Raw genomic sequence first — 18,764 nt, forward strand, 5'->3', positions numbered from 1 at the left:
TAGTATAGGACCACTCAAAAACACAAATAAAAAGTACGGCATGGCATCACAGGACCTGTCCAATTTTGGGCCTGTGGCTCTCCGGCTAATGGGAAGTTGCAACTTCCCATTAAACTATAGTTTAGTTTAGCACAAGATCTTGAGCTTAGTCCAGTTACCCTGGGTAAACATAGTACCTTTCCTTACCTTGCTGTCAAGATGGCCGCGTTCTGCATATGGTCAATAGGCGTCGTTACGGCTATTTGGAACGGAACGGGAGGGTGTTTTGTTGACAGACACGAATAACCGTGATTTGATTTTTAATGGTTCTATCGTGTGTGTGCATGTGCAGTGTGAACATGTTGGCGGCACGCGCGCTGCTCTAGCGATACATCTGCGCGAGCAGGAGGACTGAGGGGGTGGTTCACTGTTCGCTCGTTGTTCTGAATCTATTGACCGTTTAAACTTTAAAGGATTCTTTAAGTGGATATAAATCCAAGACGAGAGGCACGCGCGCCCGTATGCACGGTAACTTCCACTCTCTGCTGCTAAAAAGCTACTACTAGCTGCTAAACGCTCATTTACACTTCGTAGTCGGGCCGTCCCGACAAAAATGACGTATTTTCAGGGTGGTTGTTGTTGTTTTAAAGTGTCACTGCGAGGCTCTACTATATTGCCCAGATTGGAAATAACCTCATTTTTGTGGCATTTGTTGACGATCGTGTGACGAAGTGTAAAGATCCTAGCCTTTTGCGTGATGCAGCGTTACAAGTGTTGTGGTTACATTCTTAGCGATGTAATGTTGTTTTAAAAGGGTTACAAAAATAACCCTGCGCCCGATTTGTTAAACAAGCGGACTGTCGTGATATAAAAGCGATCCCCGTGTTGTCTGTCGCAATCTGACGGCACCAAAACAACAACAATGCTAATTTAGCTCGCAGCCGTAGCGTAGCTAGCTCGTTAGCAAAGTTGGTTAATAATACCACCCGCCAACTACGGTGCTAATAACAATGTCTTATTAATTGTCTATTAATACTGCCTTGCAACCCGAGATAACGGTAGCACACTGAAATTGTCTACATAGCTCAAACTTGGAACATTTGGATTTCCAATCCACTTTGTAATGCAATGTTGTTTAGAGCTGCTGGTAGGTGAGCAGGCAGAGATCTTTGGTCAAGCTGACAGAAATATTATCATGCTTTCATTGACCCACGTTCAAAACAAACATTGTGATTGTTGCATAGACAGTAGACTCGTATTATTTTTTTACACAATGGCAATGCTATTATCATTGTTGATTAACTCAGGAGTGTACCAAATGGACCCTGGCTGTCACACTCATGAGTTAAACATAATTCCACGTCCCATACAGTTAGCAGCTTGACTTGCACATAAGTAACTTTCTTGGATCTATGTCACTCACCCCTAAACCTTTCTGTTACCCCCCCCCCCCCCTTTTTTTTCAGATCCACAAATACTGTATTTGATTCTGAACCTCACAGGTTTGTGGACACAAAGCAGCTATAACTTAACATTAAATGACCACCATAACCTTTAGCTGTGCAAACATGCTTCATGTCTAAACTCATTCTAATATTGTGCTTCACAGAACAACGTGCCTATATCTGGGACAACAAAACTGTAATCCTCACCCCAAGTGCTACAGCGACATAATATTAAATATGTCTATCACCAACACGCCTACAAGCAATGATGCCTGCTTGAGCATTGTGCACAGTTTGATGTGTCACAGACAGGGTGGTGAGAGTGAGACCTTTGCTAAGCGGGCAATTGAGAGCTTGGTGAAAAAGCTGAAGGAAAAGAAGGATGAGTTGGATTCTCTCATCACGGCCATCACCACCAACGGAGCCCATCCTAGCAAGTGTGTCACAATCCAGAGAACACTGGATGGAAGATTGCAGGTTGGAGCAATTAGTTGCTATTGTCATGGAAAATGTGGAAACCTTAAGAAATCAAATTGGCTGTTCTGGGCTTGGAAATTGTTACAGAAAATTATTATTGTTCTACACCTTGGACATTGGAATTAAATGGTAACCAAATATCACACTTGTGTGAAGTGCTCTTATCGTCATACATCTGATCATACATCACATTCCGTGCTCTGCCATTCAAATCATCACAATGTGGTACACTGAAACACACAAAGCTGGGCCTAGGAGGGGCGCCCCTAAAAATACTGGGAAATGTACTATTATACCACCATGCTATTCAATTCAATATAAAGTAGGCTACAAGTTCAAACTTGACCCTTTAAATAGCAGAATTTCTTCTATGTCCATGGCTCTTGTCTTTGTGTGTAATTCCTGTTTTACTGAATTCCTGTTGTTCCCAGGTGGCTGGTCGCAAAGGTTTCCCCCATGTAATCTATGCCAGGTTGTGGAGGTGGCCAGATCTACATAAGAATGAGCTGAAGCACGTCAAATACTGCCAGTTTGCCTTTGACCTTAAGTGTGACAGCGTATGTGTCAACCCCTATCACTATGAGAGAGTGGTGTCTCCTGGTATAGGTGAGAAAGAATGCCTTTTTTCTTGGCCAATTGATGTTTAGGGATATAAATCACTGTCCAACAACACAAGACTACTCCAATTTTATAGACCTTGAGATAGTTCCATGTCTCAGTGAAGACGGGCATAGTTAGGAAATCTTTAGTTTGGCGTTTGCTGGAAAATTGGTTGCAATTGTGTAACATCACGCAGTTGTCCATCTTGTAACACCTCACTTTATATCGACCTATCCAATCCATACACTATAGAAGTGGGTGGCTACTGGTCAGGGATTGACATTGTTCATTTGAACTGCAAGGTTAGACAGCGTTAGTGATTCAATGTCACACTAGTCATGTATAGTAGTTACAGTACATTTTATTTTTGTCCTCAGATCTGTCAGGGCTGACGCTGACCAGTTCTGGGCCCAGCACAGGGCTGATGGTTAAGGACGAGTATGATTTTGATGGACAGCCCAGCATGACCTCCATTGATGGAGTCCATTCCATCCAGACCATCCAGCATCCCCCCTCCGGCAGCCGCTCTGCCCCCTCAGATGCTTTTGGCTGCCCCACCCTGCTCCCACCCTCTGAGGCCTCTACGTCTGCCTCCACATCATCCTTCCCTGCCATTGTTGCTGGATCAGGAAGTAAGTTGAACCGCCGGCAGCACATGCTTGGTCATCTGTCAATTTCTGTTTATGTTTGACTTTGTGAACAGAACAGCAGTGGTGGCATTTGTTTCTGCATGGCTGTCTGTTGTGTTTGCTTTTCATTGCAGGAGAGAGGATGTATTGTAAAAAGGTTTCTGTCTGTGATCGTGTTTTGTGGTTGCACTGCATTGGTTACATTGGTCTGCCCCGTTATTATTACAGGGTGTGAAATAAGATTATAGTTAATATCAGTCTCTCCTCTGTCCCTTTGTTTTCCCCAGATGCCAGCTCCAACTGGTCAAGAAACAGCAGCTTCACCCCAAACTTGCCCCACCACACCAATGGCCATCTACAGCACCACCCTCCTATGCCACATCCCGGACACTACTGTAAGTACAGAAATGCACTTGCATACATGCAAGTGCATGTATGTTACGTTTTTGTTGTTACGTTTTTCAGATTCTTTGTAATGCTTCACACAACAAACACTTCGATCTTGGTGACTGTCGTCTCTTTTAGGGCCGGTGCACAATGAACTGGCGTTCCAGCCTCCCATATCCAATCACCCAGGTGAGAACAGACACACAACCTGTTTTCAATGGAAAACAGAAATGGGTCCCTTTTTATCAGTAGTTAAAAGCAACAGTATTGTTTTCTCATCAATTTGTTCCTTTGCTGCTATACACATGATGTTTATTGTCTTAGCTTCCACATTCCTACTAAAGGCAATATGTGTTACCTCAAGGAGTTTCCAATGTATTAAACTCTTTTACTGCCATCTAGTGGTGGATTAGAGTAGGGCAAGTGCCACCAATACAAAGTGAACGAGAGGTACCCTTAAACATGCTGGATTTCCATGTTTGCAGCCTTCTGTAAGGCTTGATCTTCAGGGATGCGTAGAGAGAAAGCAGATTCCCAATTTATTATGTTTCCTTGATTATTGACTTGGATGGATAAAGTTGTCACATCAGGGCGCAAAGCAACCCTTAACTTCTAATGAAGGATTCTGCTTTTACTTCTATCTGGATCAAACCTTCATTTTAGTTATTACTGCATGTGTATTATTGACATGATGTTCCTTTTTGTTACAGCCCCTGACTACTGGTGCTCAATCGCCTATTTTGAGATGGACGTTCAGGTCGGCGAGACATTTAAGGTTCCCTCTACCTGTCCAACTGTTACTGTGGATGGTTACGTTGATCCTTCAGGGGGAGACCGGTTCTGTCTGGGCCAGCTCAGTAACGTCCACCGGACCGAGGCCATCGAGAGAGCCAGGTAGGTGGCTCAGTCTAAGCACAGGGTTCCACTGATATAGGGTTTGTTTGTCTTTATATTTGTTCAGCAAAATGACACAATGAAGATACATTCATCATCATTAGATCACAATACTAAAGAAACCCCTACGGCAAATACTAGTTAATCCACACAATTCATAATACTGATTTTACGTCTACATCATGCAGTGAGTTAATCTTTATATGTTTTTCTAGTAGACCTCTTACTACTGATATTGTTCATTCTAACGTCAATTCATCGCTTTTCCTGTCTACTCTCCACCATGTCCATTTCTCTCTCAGGCTCCATATTGGTAAAGGGGTCCAGTTGGAGTGTAAGGGTGAGGGAGATGTGTGGGTGCGTTGCCTCAGTGACCATGCAGTGTTTGTTCAGAGTTACTACCTGGACAGAGAGGCGGGCCGTGCCCCAGGAGACGCTGTTCATAAAATCTACCCCAGCGCTTACATCAAGGTAAATATATTTCTTCTCTTTATCTGAATATTCTCTTGGTACGGACCTTAAATACACAGTAAGGACAGTTATACTTAATATGTGGGTTCTAACTGAGTCACATGTGTCATTTGTCTGTGTTGGATCACTGATTCCACTCATTTTGAGCCCTGTGCTGCTACAGAACTTCCTTATAATACTACATTGTCAAACTAATAATTCTGTCTGGCAGACAAGTGGGGAAATGTGGAATCCGCCACGTTGGTGGATTGCTGTGCTTTGAAAGTGTTGTACGTTTTCCTCCTAGGTGTTTGACCTACGCCAGTGTCACAGACAGATGCAGCAGCAGGCTGCCACTGCCCAGGCAGCAGCAGCAGCTCAGGCAGCCGCAGTGGCTGGGAACATACCTGGACCTGGATCAGTTGGAGGGATTGCTCCAGCTATCAGTAAGACAAAAGACAAACAGGGGATTAATTGGCAGTAGCTGATCCCAGATCACACTCGGTTAACGAATTAGCCCTTCGCTAAATGCCACCCCAAAAAAAAGTGAAAATTGAAAGTCAGTTAACACTGACAACTTTGCTGTGCACATATACTTTCGAAAGAAGTTTAAATAGTAGAGATAGGGTGTGAATGTAACTGCCTTCTCTCCACCTAGGTCTGTCAGCGGCTGCAGGTATTGGGGTAGACGATCTGCGGAGGCTGTGTATTCTTAGGATGAGCTTCGTTAAGGGCTGGGGGCCTGATTACCCCCGCCAGAGCATCAAAGAGACACCGTGCTGGATTGAGATCCACCTGCACAGAGCGCTCCAGTTACTGGATGAGGTTCTGCACACTATGCCTATAGCTGACCCCCAGCCTCTGGACTGAGGTTGTCCTAGGCTGGCATCATCCCCCGATCGGACCAGAAATCGCGATGGCTTAGGAATGGCATCCCTAAAGGAATCTGTTTGGGTGGGTGGGAAAGGCTTCCATAGCAGTGCTCGTCACACTGCACCAGTGCTGTCCCTGGTGAAATGTTTTGGGTGGGGTTGGTTGTGACCCCTTTCGCTTGCCTGTTAAAAGGCCAGTGTCACACGAACACTGGCCAAAGCCATATACGTAAACTAAAAGGTACATTTAGTTTTTGATAGATGGCTTTGATGTTTGACAAGGATATTACTGAATCTGATCTAAAGTTGCAGGACAAAATCCACCATGCCATCAGCTGACCTGAAACGTCTACATTTAAATAATGAACAATCAGGTACAACATGGACTACGTGGCACGCCTGGATTCAACTATCCTTGACTACTGGAAATTGTTTTTATAGATCTAAGAATGACCGTGACCCACGGCCACAGTCAGTAGGACATTGCTGACAATCACGAATAACTGGATGAGGTTGTGCTATCATTGCAGAGCCTACAGAGCCACAACCAATAATACCCCTAGCACCACAGCCCCCCACAATGCTGAATGACATAATTCATGCCTACACATACTGACCTGATCAATCAGGAACATGTCTACCATAGGTTATGGACTATATGCATCAGGGGTTCTTTGCATTTGGACCCATAAATAATGGTCACAGTGTCCGTCTGATACTGTATGTTTCCACTTGACAAATCCTAGTATCCTACTAGTATTTTCTTTTTTATATTAGACAGGGTCACAGAAATTTTAAGGATCTCAGCTCTACACTTTAGACTAGAAGTGTATTATAGACCTTTCTGCATTACACAGGATTCTAAATGCAATACTGTTATTTTATGGAGCACCTGTGATTTATCTAATCATATAGCTTGTTTATATTAGGTAGTTTTTTGCATTGCAATGCTCACTCATTTTGCCTTCAATGAACAAGTTTTGATGAGAGTGCTCTGCTGGTTGATTTTTGTGACCTGTTAATCAAACTGAAAACTACATTACTGGTCAATTTTCAACAGTGGTTCCATCCCATTAGTTAGCTTGAGTCTTGTGATCGCAGTTTTGGAAAATGTACCAATGCTTTCATCAACTCTTCACCTCTTTTCTCTTTTACACTGAAGGAAAAATGGAAAAGAGGTGAAGCAGCTGAGTTCAGAATTTTCATTTTCAATTTTCATTGAATCACGATACTGAAACGGGTTATATCAACTTGATTGGTAAAGAGCCTTGTATGAACCCATTTGAACCAGCATGCATAGGGAGCTTCTGAGCTTGATATTTGTTCGGTGAAAATGTTTGATGGTTATTTGAACATTAAAGAAATGCATTTAAATTGACATTAAAACAATCTGAAGGCAAGTATGAGCATACTCCACAGCTAGCCTCGGTCCCAGGCTTACTTATCCACAGCACACCAGTTGCAAATCATTGTACTTAATGACTGGTCAGTGTCTAGACTCTAACCCTGTACTACTTTATCCGCCCCTTATGTACAGTAGATAGTCTTGAAGATGATTTCCCAACAAGTGTTCTCGGTTTTTATTTTTGTTTGATACTTAATGCTTTCATTAAGTAAAAGTATTTTATTTTTAGCACTTTATTTTGTTTTTCTTCTTGCTTTTAATACTATATTTTGTATTGCGCTGTGATGAATGAGGGAGTGGCCTGTTAGGTTTTATGTATAATCGGGGCGATATATATATAGGAGACACTCAACACTAAGACACCTTCGACATGGTAAACATTTGCCCTCACAATATACACATTTTCATCTGTTTTCCCCCTTTTATTTAGAATTGCCTTTTGAGCTTTTTTTCTTCATGTAAATAACTTACTTTTTGATGCATGTTAATGTTTGCATGAATGAGTAGACGTATTGGGGAAACTAATACCTCCCACCATACATGCAGTATATTGGTCCAGCATGTCAGAATTCTAAAGCAATGACTCAAAGCACATTATGTCTCGATGATGCAGAAAACGTGTTTGGGTTATTTGAGCTTTTCATACTGTATCTGTAAATGTCAAGTCAAAGACTTGCTGATTAGCCAGGATTGCCCAGCTTGTAAAGCTCATTAGGCCTTGGGGTCAGGGAAGAGAGAGACACATGGATTTATAAGAGGTGTAATAATTTGATCTCACCCCGGTCCCCTTCTAGACTAGAGTTTTAAATTACAAAGAAATTCAACCCCCAACTTTCCCTGCATGATGGGACACATTCTTATTTCATCATCACTTCATTACATAAATATCAGTTTGTTTAGAAGCCCCCATTTCGGACTAGAAGGCTTTCTTACCTTTATTTGTAGTTGTTACGTCCCCAACAAAGAGGTCCAGGTGTTATTTTTTGCAAAAACACATTATTGGTTATTTCCCCTACCATAAGCCCTCAATGGGGCGTTTGGATTTAGTGCTAATTCGCTCCATCGAAATAAGTAGTAAAGTGTGTCGCTTGGGATACTATTTACATTATATGAGGATATACAAAAAAAATTATTTTTGAGCGATGGAAATAAGCGAATTGAGGGCTTATGGTAGGGGAAGTAGCCAATAATGGGTTTTTGCACAAAATAACACCTGGACCTCTATGGTGGGGACATAACTACAAATAAATAAAGGTAAGAAAGCCTTCTAGTCCAAAATTCTCCCTTTAAGTTGTCACTGAGCTAACTATTTTTTTTTATAAAGTAGTTACGGTATTTGTTTTTTTCATAAATTAAGTTTTTGTTGATAGTAAAATTACTGTAAGGTTTGAATTTTTTATGTAATGAAAATCTACCATTGCAGTTTGTTTACATCTGAAGTGTTACAGGGAAGGAATGTTTCTGTTCAAATTAAGACATTTGGACCTTGCTTTGTTACTTGAGATTGCCTACTACCCAAGGAATGAATTAAGGTGATGTTTTTTTGTTTTAGTTGGAATGTCATGAGGGATCCCACCCCACCCTCTGATGTGGTTTTGGACAGCATTGTTAAAAAGTACATAAAATAATTGGACATTCATTTAGGAGTGTAATTATGCCTAAGCTTGAATGGCAAAAATGAGATGGTTTTCTGAATACCTTGCTGTTGTTTATTTTGAGAAAATGATCTGCGCTCTAAGGTCATCACAAGTTTTTATTACTTGCAGTATGGCGTTAGTACACAAACCTTTAGGCACGCACCCAGGATGGGCTGATGGTCCTTAACAGATTACAGATATACATTTTACCTGTATTTCTTATGTGAGAATCTATTATTAAAATGCCCTGACATTCTAAAGCTTGTTCTATGTTCATGCTTTACAGCCCTCAAAGTAGATACTTTGTGTTAATAGAGCATAGCACAAGGCCATTCATTTTTCTCATCAATTATTTTAAGCCTAGAATCAAGCCACCCAGGATCCTGGTGAACGATGACACTAAAACCTTTGATTCTGTTAAAATAATTAAAATAATTGATAGAAATATTTTTGTATATGGTCGATTTTTCAGTGTGTCCAGAAAACCACACCCACTGCTATGCTCTAGTCTAGTCACTAGAGAATAGCAGTGGGTGTCGTTTTCTGGGTGACTAGTCTATATGGTTATAGGCAGGAACTGGCAGGCAAAATCAGAACTTGGGAGCTGCTGCTGTAGCCTGGATTGTCTTAACATTTCAGACTGACTGAGATATCTAGTTGATCTGTTGTGCACCGTTCTGAATGGATCACAGGGAAAAAGATGAGCTCACACTGTGGCTCCCTTCTATGACATTTGTTTCTTTGCTGCTCTTCTTCAGACATGAACAATGCATCACAGATCACTCACACCCATATACAGTACGTAGTTGTTGGCAACAGAAACTAATATGGCATTGAGGGCACTTTTCAGGATTTATATTTTAGTACAGCAGCTGTGGGCAGGTCATACAACACTGACGGTACCGCAATGATGGTACATAAACTACAGGCAGATCCTATTTGTCTCCCATTATAATACAATTTATATAGTGCTTTTCAAGGTACTCTGTTGGTTTACAGAACAAAATAATAAAAACATTCATTAGAAAAATAAACAATACTGTAGTTTTTTGAGAACCTTGGTGGTGACGCCATACAGGAGGCTAGTTGAGAACTTTAGGACTGACTATCAACACTGTCACTTGCAACATGTGATCAGATTTGTGTATCCAGACATTGCCAACAATAGCGGATCTACAAGCAGCTCACACGTCACATGTTAGCTATATAAGCTATTTTTGGCAATTAAGTATAAATCAGGCTTTAGTTTGAGTGACCACACTTGGACATATCAGATCTGAATTGCATTTCACACCACCTAAAAAGAAATTGGATTTAGGCAGCCTTGACATAGACTTGTGGACAGGAGAGGTCTACAGATTAGACTACATAGACATAGACAATGCTGTACACAGAGGAACCAACCATTTTGGTTCTTAAATAATAGACAGGACTGCTGAGATGGCTTTAAATGAAACGGTCTTTATTAAGTAACTTTAATATCAGAAAAATAAAACTCTTAAATTCTCTTTACAGCAAATATATAATATCAGTGCTTTGGCCGCAATAACTTAAAAGGCCGTTACCATAAAATATAGTCTGCTTTTAAATTCCCGACTGAATTTGTAGAATTTATATGCCATAAGACTTTCCCCTACATATACATAACAAAAGTGTAGTAAAATTAGCAAATACTTTAAACTGTTTGTACAGCTTAATATATGTATATATTTATATAGAGATAATTAAGATCTATTTTACAGTATTCCATTCTAAAGCCTGATTTATACTTAGTTGTGTTGCCAGTAACACACACCGGAAATAGAATATCTACAAGCTCAACGTGTCATGCTGTGAAGAAACACCTTGTAGATTGTCCATTTTCGGTGCACAACTCACGCATGCAACAAAGTCCAAATCAGGCTTTAATTTGGTGGCGTACAGACATAACAGGCAGCTTAGATCCTTGGCCTCTTTACAAACAGTTGCAGTGTAACGTTTTACATTGGCGGTACATTATGTAGACATGCTCGTGTTGCACATTCCATTTCCACTATGGTTAAACGGCAGCTAAATCACTTATCAATACTATTATCATCGTCAATACTGTAAACTACTAACTAGACTACAAGCAAATAGCACTGACACCCTCCTGCAACTTAACGCTTCTTGGGTTTCCACCTCAACGCTCACTAATTCACTCACTTGATAAAAGTAAGAAATAAAAAAAAAAATCTTATTTGTAAACATTTTAATATATATATATATATTTATAGTTGTATATATGAAATGTAACAAAATAAAAAATAAAGTTCTGTATATATTTATCAGTCATTAACAGTAATAATATAATCCATACACAAAAATGTCAATAGAGATCCATCTCAAGAAACTGAGGGCCTACAGTGTATTGCATTCCCTCGGAGAGAGAAAGAGAGACCAACCCTTCTGAGAGCTATGCCTCCCAAATAAAAAGGACGGATAGATGGTTGAAACGTAGGGGGAAAGGCAACCAAGTCCAACACTTTAAATTATTTTACAAGTATTTGAGCCTGGCTGTTCAAAGTGTGTGTGTGTGTGTGTGTGTGTGTGTGTTACAATGGTTGATTGCAATGAAACTGAATCATTCAAAGAAACAGAAATGCAATTGAAACAATGAGTAAATAGAGCTACGGAATTACATTACTACCAAATACTATTTCCACCCTAACTATAGCTGAAACGCTAGAGACTGTGATCCGATATCCACACTAGCATCATGCCGCATAGTAAAGCAATAGTATTGGCCTCAAGTAGTGTGTACATAGTTCAAGATTATCTAATTCCATTCACTTCCCCTTTAAAATGTTCACCCCTATAAAACAAAGTCTATAGACATTGGTGTTTAAAGCTAGAGTTTGAGATGATTTCCACTATACTGTACCTTTCTTTCCATTTTCAGTCAAGAGTGAACAAACATTTTGTAGAAAAAAAAAAGTATCTTGATCAGCCGATGGTGACCGACTGATCAAGCTATGGGGAGGCTTGTGCTTGATCGGGCACAGAACATTACAATACAAAACAAGCTGAACACACATGAAGGCAACTCAAGTGAGAAGTATAGCTATGCAAGTGTGTACCAATTAAATGAGCCTGTCCCATCATTGCATTAGCGCAGCCTAACAGAACTTGGTGTTATGGCCTATTTCAGGTTTTTCACATCAAGTATGAAGCAATGGGCAGCTTTCATTTGCACCATTGTGTCCCACCTGAATAACACAGAATGCTTACCAGGTGATACACAACATAGTTTCAACAAATTGGTAAGAGGCAAGAGCAGTGACATTCAGGTTAGGATGCTACTGGTATAGATAAAATGTCAGTTGCCTAATTGCCAACTATGGGACTGTGATCCAAATGACCTCAGTGGCACTGACAATGCAAATATTATAAAGGTGGAAACATAAAACAACATAGCACCACTTTGACAATATGGATGTTGTCAGAGGTGGTAAGGACCTAGCTGGCAGGTGACAACAATTCTTGGTTTTCTTAAACATGGGTGTGACTGGGACAAACAAAAACACATGCATGTGAAAACAGAAATGACCAGTAGTGATGTGCAGGAGTGTTGAGTATTGAAAATAAACTAAAAGTTACATCTCTCAGTGCAATACATAAAATTTGTCCTGATAAATGGGAGGGGGGCAATATTAAGTAAAATTTAAATTAAAAATCTTAAATAACACCAAGAGGATATTCGCCTGTAATAAGCTCTTTGATCCACCATGAAGCAATGGACGAAAGAAGATCTTAGTGCCCGAATGCGTTTAAGAAACTATAGTTTCTTACTATAAGAAACTATAGTTTCTTAAACTAAACTGAACACATTAAGACAAGTCCCATGTTAGTGTGAGTTATTTCACCCATTGAATGCACACAAGTAATTTGTGTGCATTCATACTACATCCTACATCGGGTGGTTCTTCTGAGCATAGGTATGGTTTGGAGCGCTAGTGTTGTCCAGTAAATTACAGGCTTTCCAAAAAGGCCACATGTTTGCTATAATAAGACATAGTAACATACTGTATGTGTGTCCACTGAACCAGTTTTTGTTTGGATTACTCAGAATGGAATTAGGCACAGGTTTACTGTAAACAGATTTTTAAGAAGCAACGGAAAGCAACATGGCGGGAGAGAAGTGGTGCAGCATCTTGGTACTGGGAGGAGTTAACCACTTCCTGGTTCTGTTGTTGGAAGTCAAAAGAAAGGAATCAATGATGCAATGGGAATTTTCTTTTGGAGTGCAACCAATGTGCAGTAGCAGGATTTAGCCACTTTGTTTGAAAAGCCTCAGTGTGTTTACAAGCATGCCAACATCGCACTATTAAACAACATACCAAAAAGATACATTTTTGAATTGTAAACATCATGCTTACAAAAGCACAGATAAAACTTCTCAAACTCAAAGAGGAAATCTTGGATAAGACAAGTTTATGCGTTGGTATCTGCTTTCCAAGTTTCTATAGAGGATAATTTGTTGCAGCAAAAATCAGCTACTATCTGGAATACTGTTATGTGTGCTTGTAATCCCCCTACATTAAGCACTATTTGTGAGAGGCAATGGGGCAGGACCAGAATTTCACATTTGAAAAGAAAAACTAGCAGCAAAAAAAAATAAAAAAGTAAATAAAACAAAAACTGTTGGGATATTGAGAGAAATACATCAGAACTGTCCCTGGCCAACTTAAATCTTGATCCAAACGCCAGCTGAACAGTCAAAAGATAAAAATCCATACTTAATCAAAAATAATGAGCAGAGACAGGAAAAATAAATATCCTACCCCACACAATGCTACCAGAGGGTCACTGACCCTCCATTGATCAATCACCAATAGGAAGAAGACTTCACAATTGCGAGGACGTGCGTAGATGGGCTTCACACCCCACCCGCAAACGTACAGAACTTTGAACTTGAACAAGACATAGGGTGAAGATGCACGTAGATGCTGATAATGGGGTCACTTTTGTGATTTCCCCTACTAATGTTTTACGTTATGGAAGGAAGTAGTGGGGAAGCTGAACCCTCGTCAGACGTTACGGGCATCTTCAGAACAGGTGTTTGGGTTAAAAATCACATGTTACGGAGCTGTATAGCCTGTGTGACTGGAGAGAGGCACACAGGGCACACAGCCTCTGATCCCTGGCATATATGTGTGGCACACTCCATGCAGAAGAGGTTGTGCCCACAGGGAACCAAGGCAGCAATCACCTGACTCTCCATACAGTGGATGCAGATCTCCTGTCCTTTCCCCAACGATCCAAGCCCGGGCCGGTAGGGATGGGATGATTCAGGTGGGGAGGAGGAAGAGGCAGTGCTTTCACTGGAAGAAGAGAAGGCAGGGCCGTAGGCTGAGAAAGTGTGGGAGTCTAGGGCCCCGCCTGAGCATAGAGGCCCCCGTTGAACACGCTGGGCCTGGGGGTGCTCCAGAGCTTCCGTTCCAGGGAAGGTGGGTGAGTGCCGTGGAGTCCCTGGCTGACTGGTCTGGAGAATGTGACGGAATGAGCGTCATTCATTGGACTCTTTTTTTAAAACACACTACATAGAACTGCAGCAAGATGAAAACCTTGTATCTCCGATAAAGTCTACATTTGAAGACCAAAAGAAAAAAATAATAGAATTTCTGTTCTCATGTGTCATGCATTTTCAAGGCACTGGAAAGGCCTTATATTAAACATTAACATTAGATCAATGCACAAACCTGGGCTGGGCGGGCATCAAAGGCCTGGATGCCCTGTCGATCCACAAAGGGACTCCAGACCACATGAGGCTGAGGGACTGAGTGTGAGACCGGGGCAGTGGAGATGGTCAAGGGGTCAAATCCAGAGGAGGAACCTCCCAGACCAGCAAGCTCTTCAGATCCTAGGGGGAGAAGGTTGTCACCGAACCAGAAACTTGCACCACTGCCATTACTGTTGTTGTTGTTAGAGTTGGCATTGAACGGACAGGTCGGACTGAAATCCGCCATCCGGTTCCCATTCCCGCTGCCGTAGAATGAGTCAGCCGAACTGGACCCGCTGCCAAGGGAGCTGGAGCTGTCATTGCGGTAAGTGGAAGACATTCGAACGCTACCATTGATATTGCTGTTGACTCGCTGAGTACCAGTGACGTTCAGTGGCAGTACACTGCCGCCAGGTGATGGCGCACTCGCCTGAAGCCACGCCCCATCTCCTAAAGCCTGTGCCGCAGAGCTCTCAAAGCTAACATCCTTCCCGTTGAAATGAAAGTCGTTGTCATCTGTACCAGGAACCTCTATGCCACCACAGGTGCCTGTGCGGAGAGCAATGTGTGCCTCAATTTCCTCCCTTGCCCGGTCGACATTCTCTGGCATGCCCGTGACCTCAAACACTGGCTCCTTGTCACGGCTCGGCGTAACAATGTATGTGTGTGTCTGCTGCTGGATTCGTTTGATGGTTGCACCTGAGAAAGAGAACCAGGACCCATAGTCATTCAACAGTGCTGGGCTACAATCAATGGTAGATGACATCCTAGCCAGGGTATCAGGACTTTATATTTAATTAAATTAAAATGTCAATACTGTTGTGACTGAAACTCTAAGATAAATTATACATCAAAACGAGCCATCGCAAAATTATTTTAGCAATTTGCGATCCATATCCAGGTTGCCAGCTTTCAGGAATTGGTTGGAAGGGGATAGGGCTGCAATGATATTGTATGTAAACATATGTTAACCAGGTAATTTGTACTATCCTATCCTGTAACTGATGATCACCACATCTCAACAGTGTGATGATTTGAGATACGCATCAGTCACCCGATTTATCCGTCATCTGATTTTTACAAGGTACTGTCCAAATGGAGTTGTCTTTTCTCAGTCATCTCCTCAGAATGAACACTTACAGAAACAGATAGAATGGGTGATTATGGCCACGATGATTTTAATGCCGCGATCCTGTGTTATTGAGAGCACCAGCTAGCAACCCGGTGCTAACATAAGTAGCATTATAGCTTGATCGATTGAAAACGCTACAAAAGCGCAATTGCCATTGATCTACGGCAATGGCATTGAGGGTTTTATTAAATAATGATCTTTAATTGACGTAGATCTCGTCGGTATAAGATAAGTGTTAATATCTGAATTCCCATCACTTGACCCCCGTTTGCTTTTGAAAATATTCTGTATGTAGATCTTGAATCAGCTGCCATCTTCACCTGTCTCTCTCAAGTCTCCTTCCTTCCCTCACCTCGTCACTTCCTTTGTCATCTAACTGTTGCTGTCCATAGTGTTACAATATGGGAATACTTAAGAAAGTCTTTGCAAACAAATACCGCACAACTACACATCAATGAGTCTCTGCTAATTCCATAAACACCATTTTTTGTGCCTTTCGCCTTTATTTTTATGGAGGGACAGACAGTAGGCTGACAGGAAACGGGGAGAGAGATGGGGGGGAAGACATGCAGTAAAGGCCGTCGGGATCGGGAGTCGAACCCGCGGCACACTGCCAGACTGGATTGCCAGCCAAGGTGCCTGGACCACTGAGCCATGGCCCAGGCCGAGATTAAGTTAATTTTGATTAATAAATTAGAACCTACCTTTTGGACCTACAACCAGTCCCACAACACGATATGGCACGCGTACCTGTAAGGAGTGAATTGTGTGGGAACAAGTTAACAACACATGGATCAAATAAGAGTAAACAATATTCCCATTACACAAAATGTCCACCAACGCTTCAATACAAAATACTAACAGCATTAGTCAGTCCAGATCCAAATACAAGCCACATTGTTTATATATATGTAATTATGTATATGCTAATAACTTAATTCCACATTTACTGACCTGGATCGTTGTCTGACCAGGGAGAGTCGGTGCTCCTGGAAGTCCTGGTGCCCCCACAGAAGCCAGAGGGCCAACCTTGTTTCTAGATGCTCTGATGAGGGAGAAGTGCTCTGCCGCTGATAAGATTTCTCTTTTGGCCATGGACACATCTTCCTTCCGACCCGTTACAACGAAGACGGGCTGTTCTCCCCGTACAGGTGTCTTGATGTAGGTGTTGGTCTTGGCTCGCAGTGCCTTGATCTTACATCCTGAGATGGGCAGAGAGAGGGAGGAAGGGGTAAGAGAATAACTCAGTTCATAAAAACACAAAGTGGATATGTTAATTGTAGGTAGAGATGGGGATGACATAATGGCTAATACCTAACAAAGTATCCACATATAGCATTCTTCTCATTCACATATTGTTGGCAGAAACATTAGACCCCCCCACCCCCCTACACACACACACACACACACACACTACAGTTAGATACATAAAATGGAGGACAGTGTCCATTTCCACAACAAACTCTCCATGACATCTCCAATTGTAAAATGCATTTGCAATTGGCAATCTTCAAATACATTAAAAATATATATATTTATTTCAGCTGTGACTGAGAGCAACACATCACTACCAGAGCTATTTCCTGTTGTTGTCAACAGTGTGTGTGTGTGTGTCTACCCTCCCCCACTGTTCCAAATCCCGACTAAATAATAACACCATTCTGCCAAACCTTATTATCACGGAATGCAAAGTTTAGGGAAAAATACCTCGGATTTAGAAAGAAACGACAGTATAGATTGAAAAGACGAGTTTGTCGTTGGTCATGCCAGACTATGACAAAGAGCTAACTATAGCCTATATGGCTGATGTGGCAATGTAATGGTGACCAACATATCTATTCATGTTCTGAAACAAAGACCATGAGCTGCACAGCAGCAATACACATCGAATGACTACTTTCACTGTGAACCAGAAAAGACAACTGCTACTTTACGGGAGCAGAGACGGTCGAGTGTGTTACCGTTATTATACAACTTATGCAAAACTTTTTTTGTGGGGATAGGCGCGGATGACCCACTTAGAAACACTGCCAGTCTGCCAACGTATTTATACAAGAGCTCAATCTACAAGCACACAACGGTTGTATATGCCATTTAATTTATAAACGTAAAATGATAAATTAAAGGTTGAATAACTCACCCTGTCTACCCACGATCTCCGCGACGTGTTCGGAGCTCGGCACGGCCACACACTCCGTGGTGTTGACGCTCTTCCTCCGCATTAGCAGCGACTGCTGCTCCGCGTCGTAGTCCGGGTCTCCGTACACCAAGCCCGGGGCTGGTAGCACCATTATCCCGCTGTGAGGCGGCTGCAGGCCCGTCACATCATCCAGGTGATCGTCGGTGGTATTGTTGTTGTACAGCAGAATGGTGTCGGGTGCTGGTGGCTCCAGGGCCTGGTGGTGGTGGTGGTGGTGTGCTAGCAGCGTGCTAACTGCACCGTTGTTCCCATTGTTGGAGGAAGAATCCCCAACTTGTGGATCTTCTTCCTCCGGGGGGGTTTGTTCTTCCGAAGGCGGCCGGTAGTGGTGCAGAGATAACGGCTTCAGGTCCAGGACTGTACCCAGAAGACTGAAGTGAGAGACGGGAGGAGGGAGCGGTTGATGATGGTGGTGGTGATGGTCTGGTTGTTCTTCCAGGCCTAAGACACCGGTGAACCCACCATGCACGGCTAGCGGCGGCGGGACCTCCGACTCGCCCTCGTCGGCCTCCAACAGAGACGTGCTGCTAGGCATGGTGAAAAAACGTACCCAACGATCTGTCCCCTGTAGAACGCTGCAGCTCAATGCAAATCGATTGCGAATCTCAAGTTTTTTCGCCAATAAAGCGCCCGCGCCTGTTGCAAATGTGAGGGCTGTGTTTTGTCTCCCTCCCTCTTTTGTCTACAGCACTAGTCTCGTGGTGTTGATTTTCGCGTCAGACATGTATTCACGACAGTCACCAAGACTCACAGACCGCGCATGCTTTTTAGCATTAAAGGAAGAAAGAAAGAAGACTCACGTGGACCTCGTATCAATGATCAATATTAAACTATTTGATTATATGATATACGGTAATTGTATTTGAATAAAGTTTGAATTTAATGTTATATTGTTATTTAGCAGGTACAGGAATGCA

At 42.1% G+C, this 18,764-nt stretch overlaps 2 protein-coding genes across 6 annotated transcripts; one reads left to right on the forward strand and one right to left on the reverse strand.

Moving 5' to 3' along the window:
• Positions 1 to 257: 257 nt before the first annotated feature.
• On the forward strand, positions 258 to 9,035 carry LOC310872185 (mothers against decapentaplegic homolog 4). 4 transcript variants are annotated; one of them, XM_083783916.1, is made up of 11 exons: positions 258 to 507; positions 1,446 to 1,481; positions 1,589 to 1,901; positions 2,333 to 2,507; positions 2,879 to 3,133; positions 3,418 to 3,525; positions 3,656 to 3,706; positions 4,228 to 4,411; positions 4,714 to 4,882; positions 5,169 to 5,307; positions 5,520 to 9,035. In XM_083783916.1, the coding sequence occupies exons 3-11, from the start codon at positions 1,662 to 1,664 to the stop codon at positions 5,729 to 5,731; spliced, it is 1,533 nt and encodes a 510-aa protein (XP_083640042.1). In that variant the 5' UTR covers positions 258 to 507; positions 1,446 to 1,481; positions 1,589 to 1,661; the 3' UTR covers positions 5,732 to 9,035. The 4 variants fall into 4 exon arrangements, with proteins under 4 accessions (XP_083640042.1, XP_083640043.1, XP_083640041.1 ...); XM_083783917.1 differs by having other exon boundaries at positions 258 to 498; XM_083783915.1 differs by lacking the exon at positions 258 to 507 and adding an exon at positions 576 to 1,130.
• Positions 9,036 to 10,216: 1,181 nt separating this feature from the next.
• LOC310872735 (RNA-binding protein MEX3B-like) lies at positions 10,217 to 18,523 on the reverse strand. 2 transcript variants are annotated; one of them, XR_014570418.1, is made up of 6 exons: positions 17,788 to 18,523; positions 16,602 to 16,849; positions 16,352 to 16,397; positions 14,496 to 15,214; positions 12,623 to 14,278; positions 10,217 to 12,584 (listed from the first exon to the last, which is right to left on the reverse strand). XR_014570418.1 is itself a non-coding variant. In XM_083784793.1 (5 exons), the coding sequence occupies exons 1-5, from the start codon at positions 18,380 to 18,382 to the stop codon at positions 13,868 to 13,870; spliced, it is 2,019 nt and encodes a 672-aa protein (XP_083640919.1). In that variant the 5' UTR covers positions 18,383 to 18,523; the 3' UTR covers positions 10,217 to 13,867. The 2 variants fall into 2 exon arrangements, 1 of the variants encoding a protein (XP_083640919.1); XM_083784793.1 differs by having other exon boundaries at positions 10,217 to 14,278.
• Between the last annotated feature and the right edge of the window lie 241 nt (positions 18,524 to 18,764).

The sequence above is a fragment of the Protomyctophum parallelum genome (genome assembly GCF_964188405.1).
Source record: "Protomyctophum parallelum genome assembly, chromosome: 15".
NCBI classification, from domain to species: domain Eukaryota; kingdom Metazoa; phylum Chordata; class Actinopteri; order Myctophiformes; family Myctophidae; genus Protomyctophum; species Protomyctophum parallelum.

Excerpts from the sequence above, each read along its gene's own strand:
- LOC310872735 (XM_083784793.1), bottom strand. The coding sequence starts at position 18,382 with ATGCCTAGCAGCACGTCTCTGTTGGAGGCCGACGAGGGCGAGTCGGAG. Across the intron at positions 16,398-16,601 it reads CTGGTCAGACAACGATCCAG|GTACGCGTGCCATATCGTGT; the intron begins GTCAGTAAATGT and ends CACTCCTTACAG. Across the intron at positions 15,215-16,351 it reads ACTGGTTGTAGGTCCAAAAG|GTGCAACCATCAAACGAATC; the intron begins GTAGGTTCTAAT and ends TCTCTTTCTCAG.
- LOC310872185 (XM_083783915.1), top strand. The coding sequence starts at position 1,108 with ATGTTGTTTAGAGCTGCTGGTAG. Across the intron at positions 2,508-2,878 it reads AGTGGTGTCTCCTGGTATAG|ATCTGTCAGGGCTGACGCTG; the intron begins GTGAGAAAGAAT and ends TTTTGTCCTCAG. Across the intron at positions 3,526-3,655 it reads GCCACATCCCGGACACTACT|GGCCGGTGCACAATGAACTG; the intron begins GTAAGTACAGAA and ends CGTCTCTTTTAG.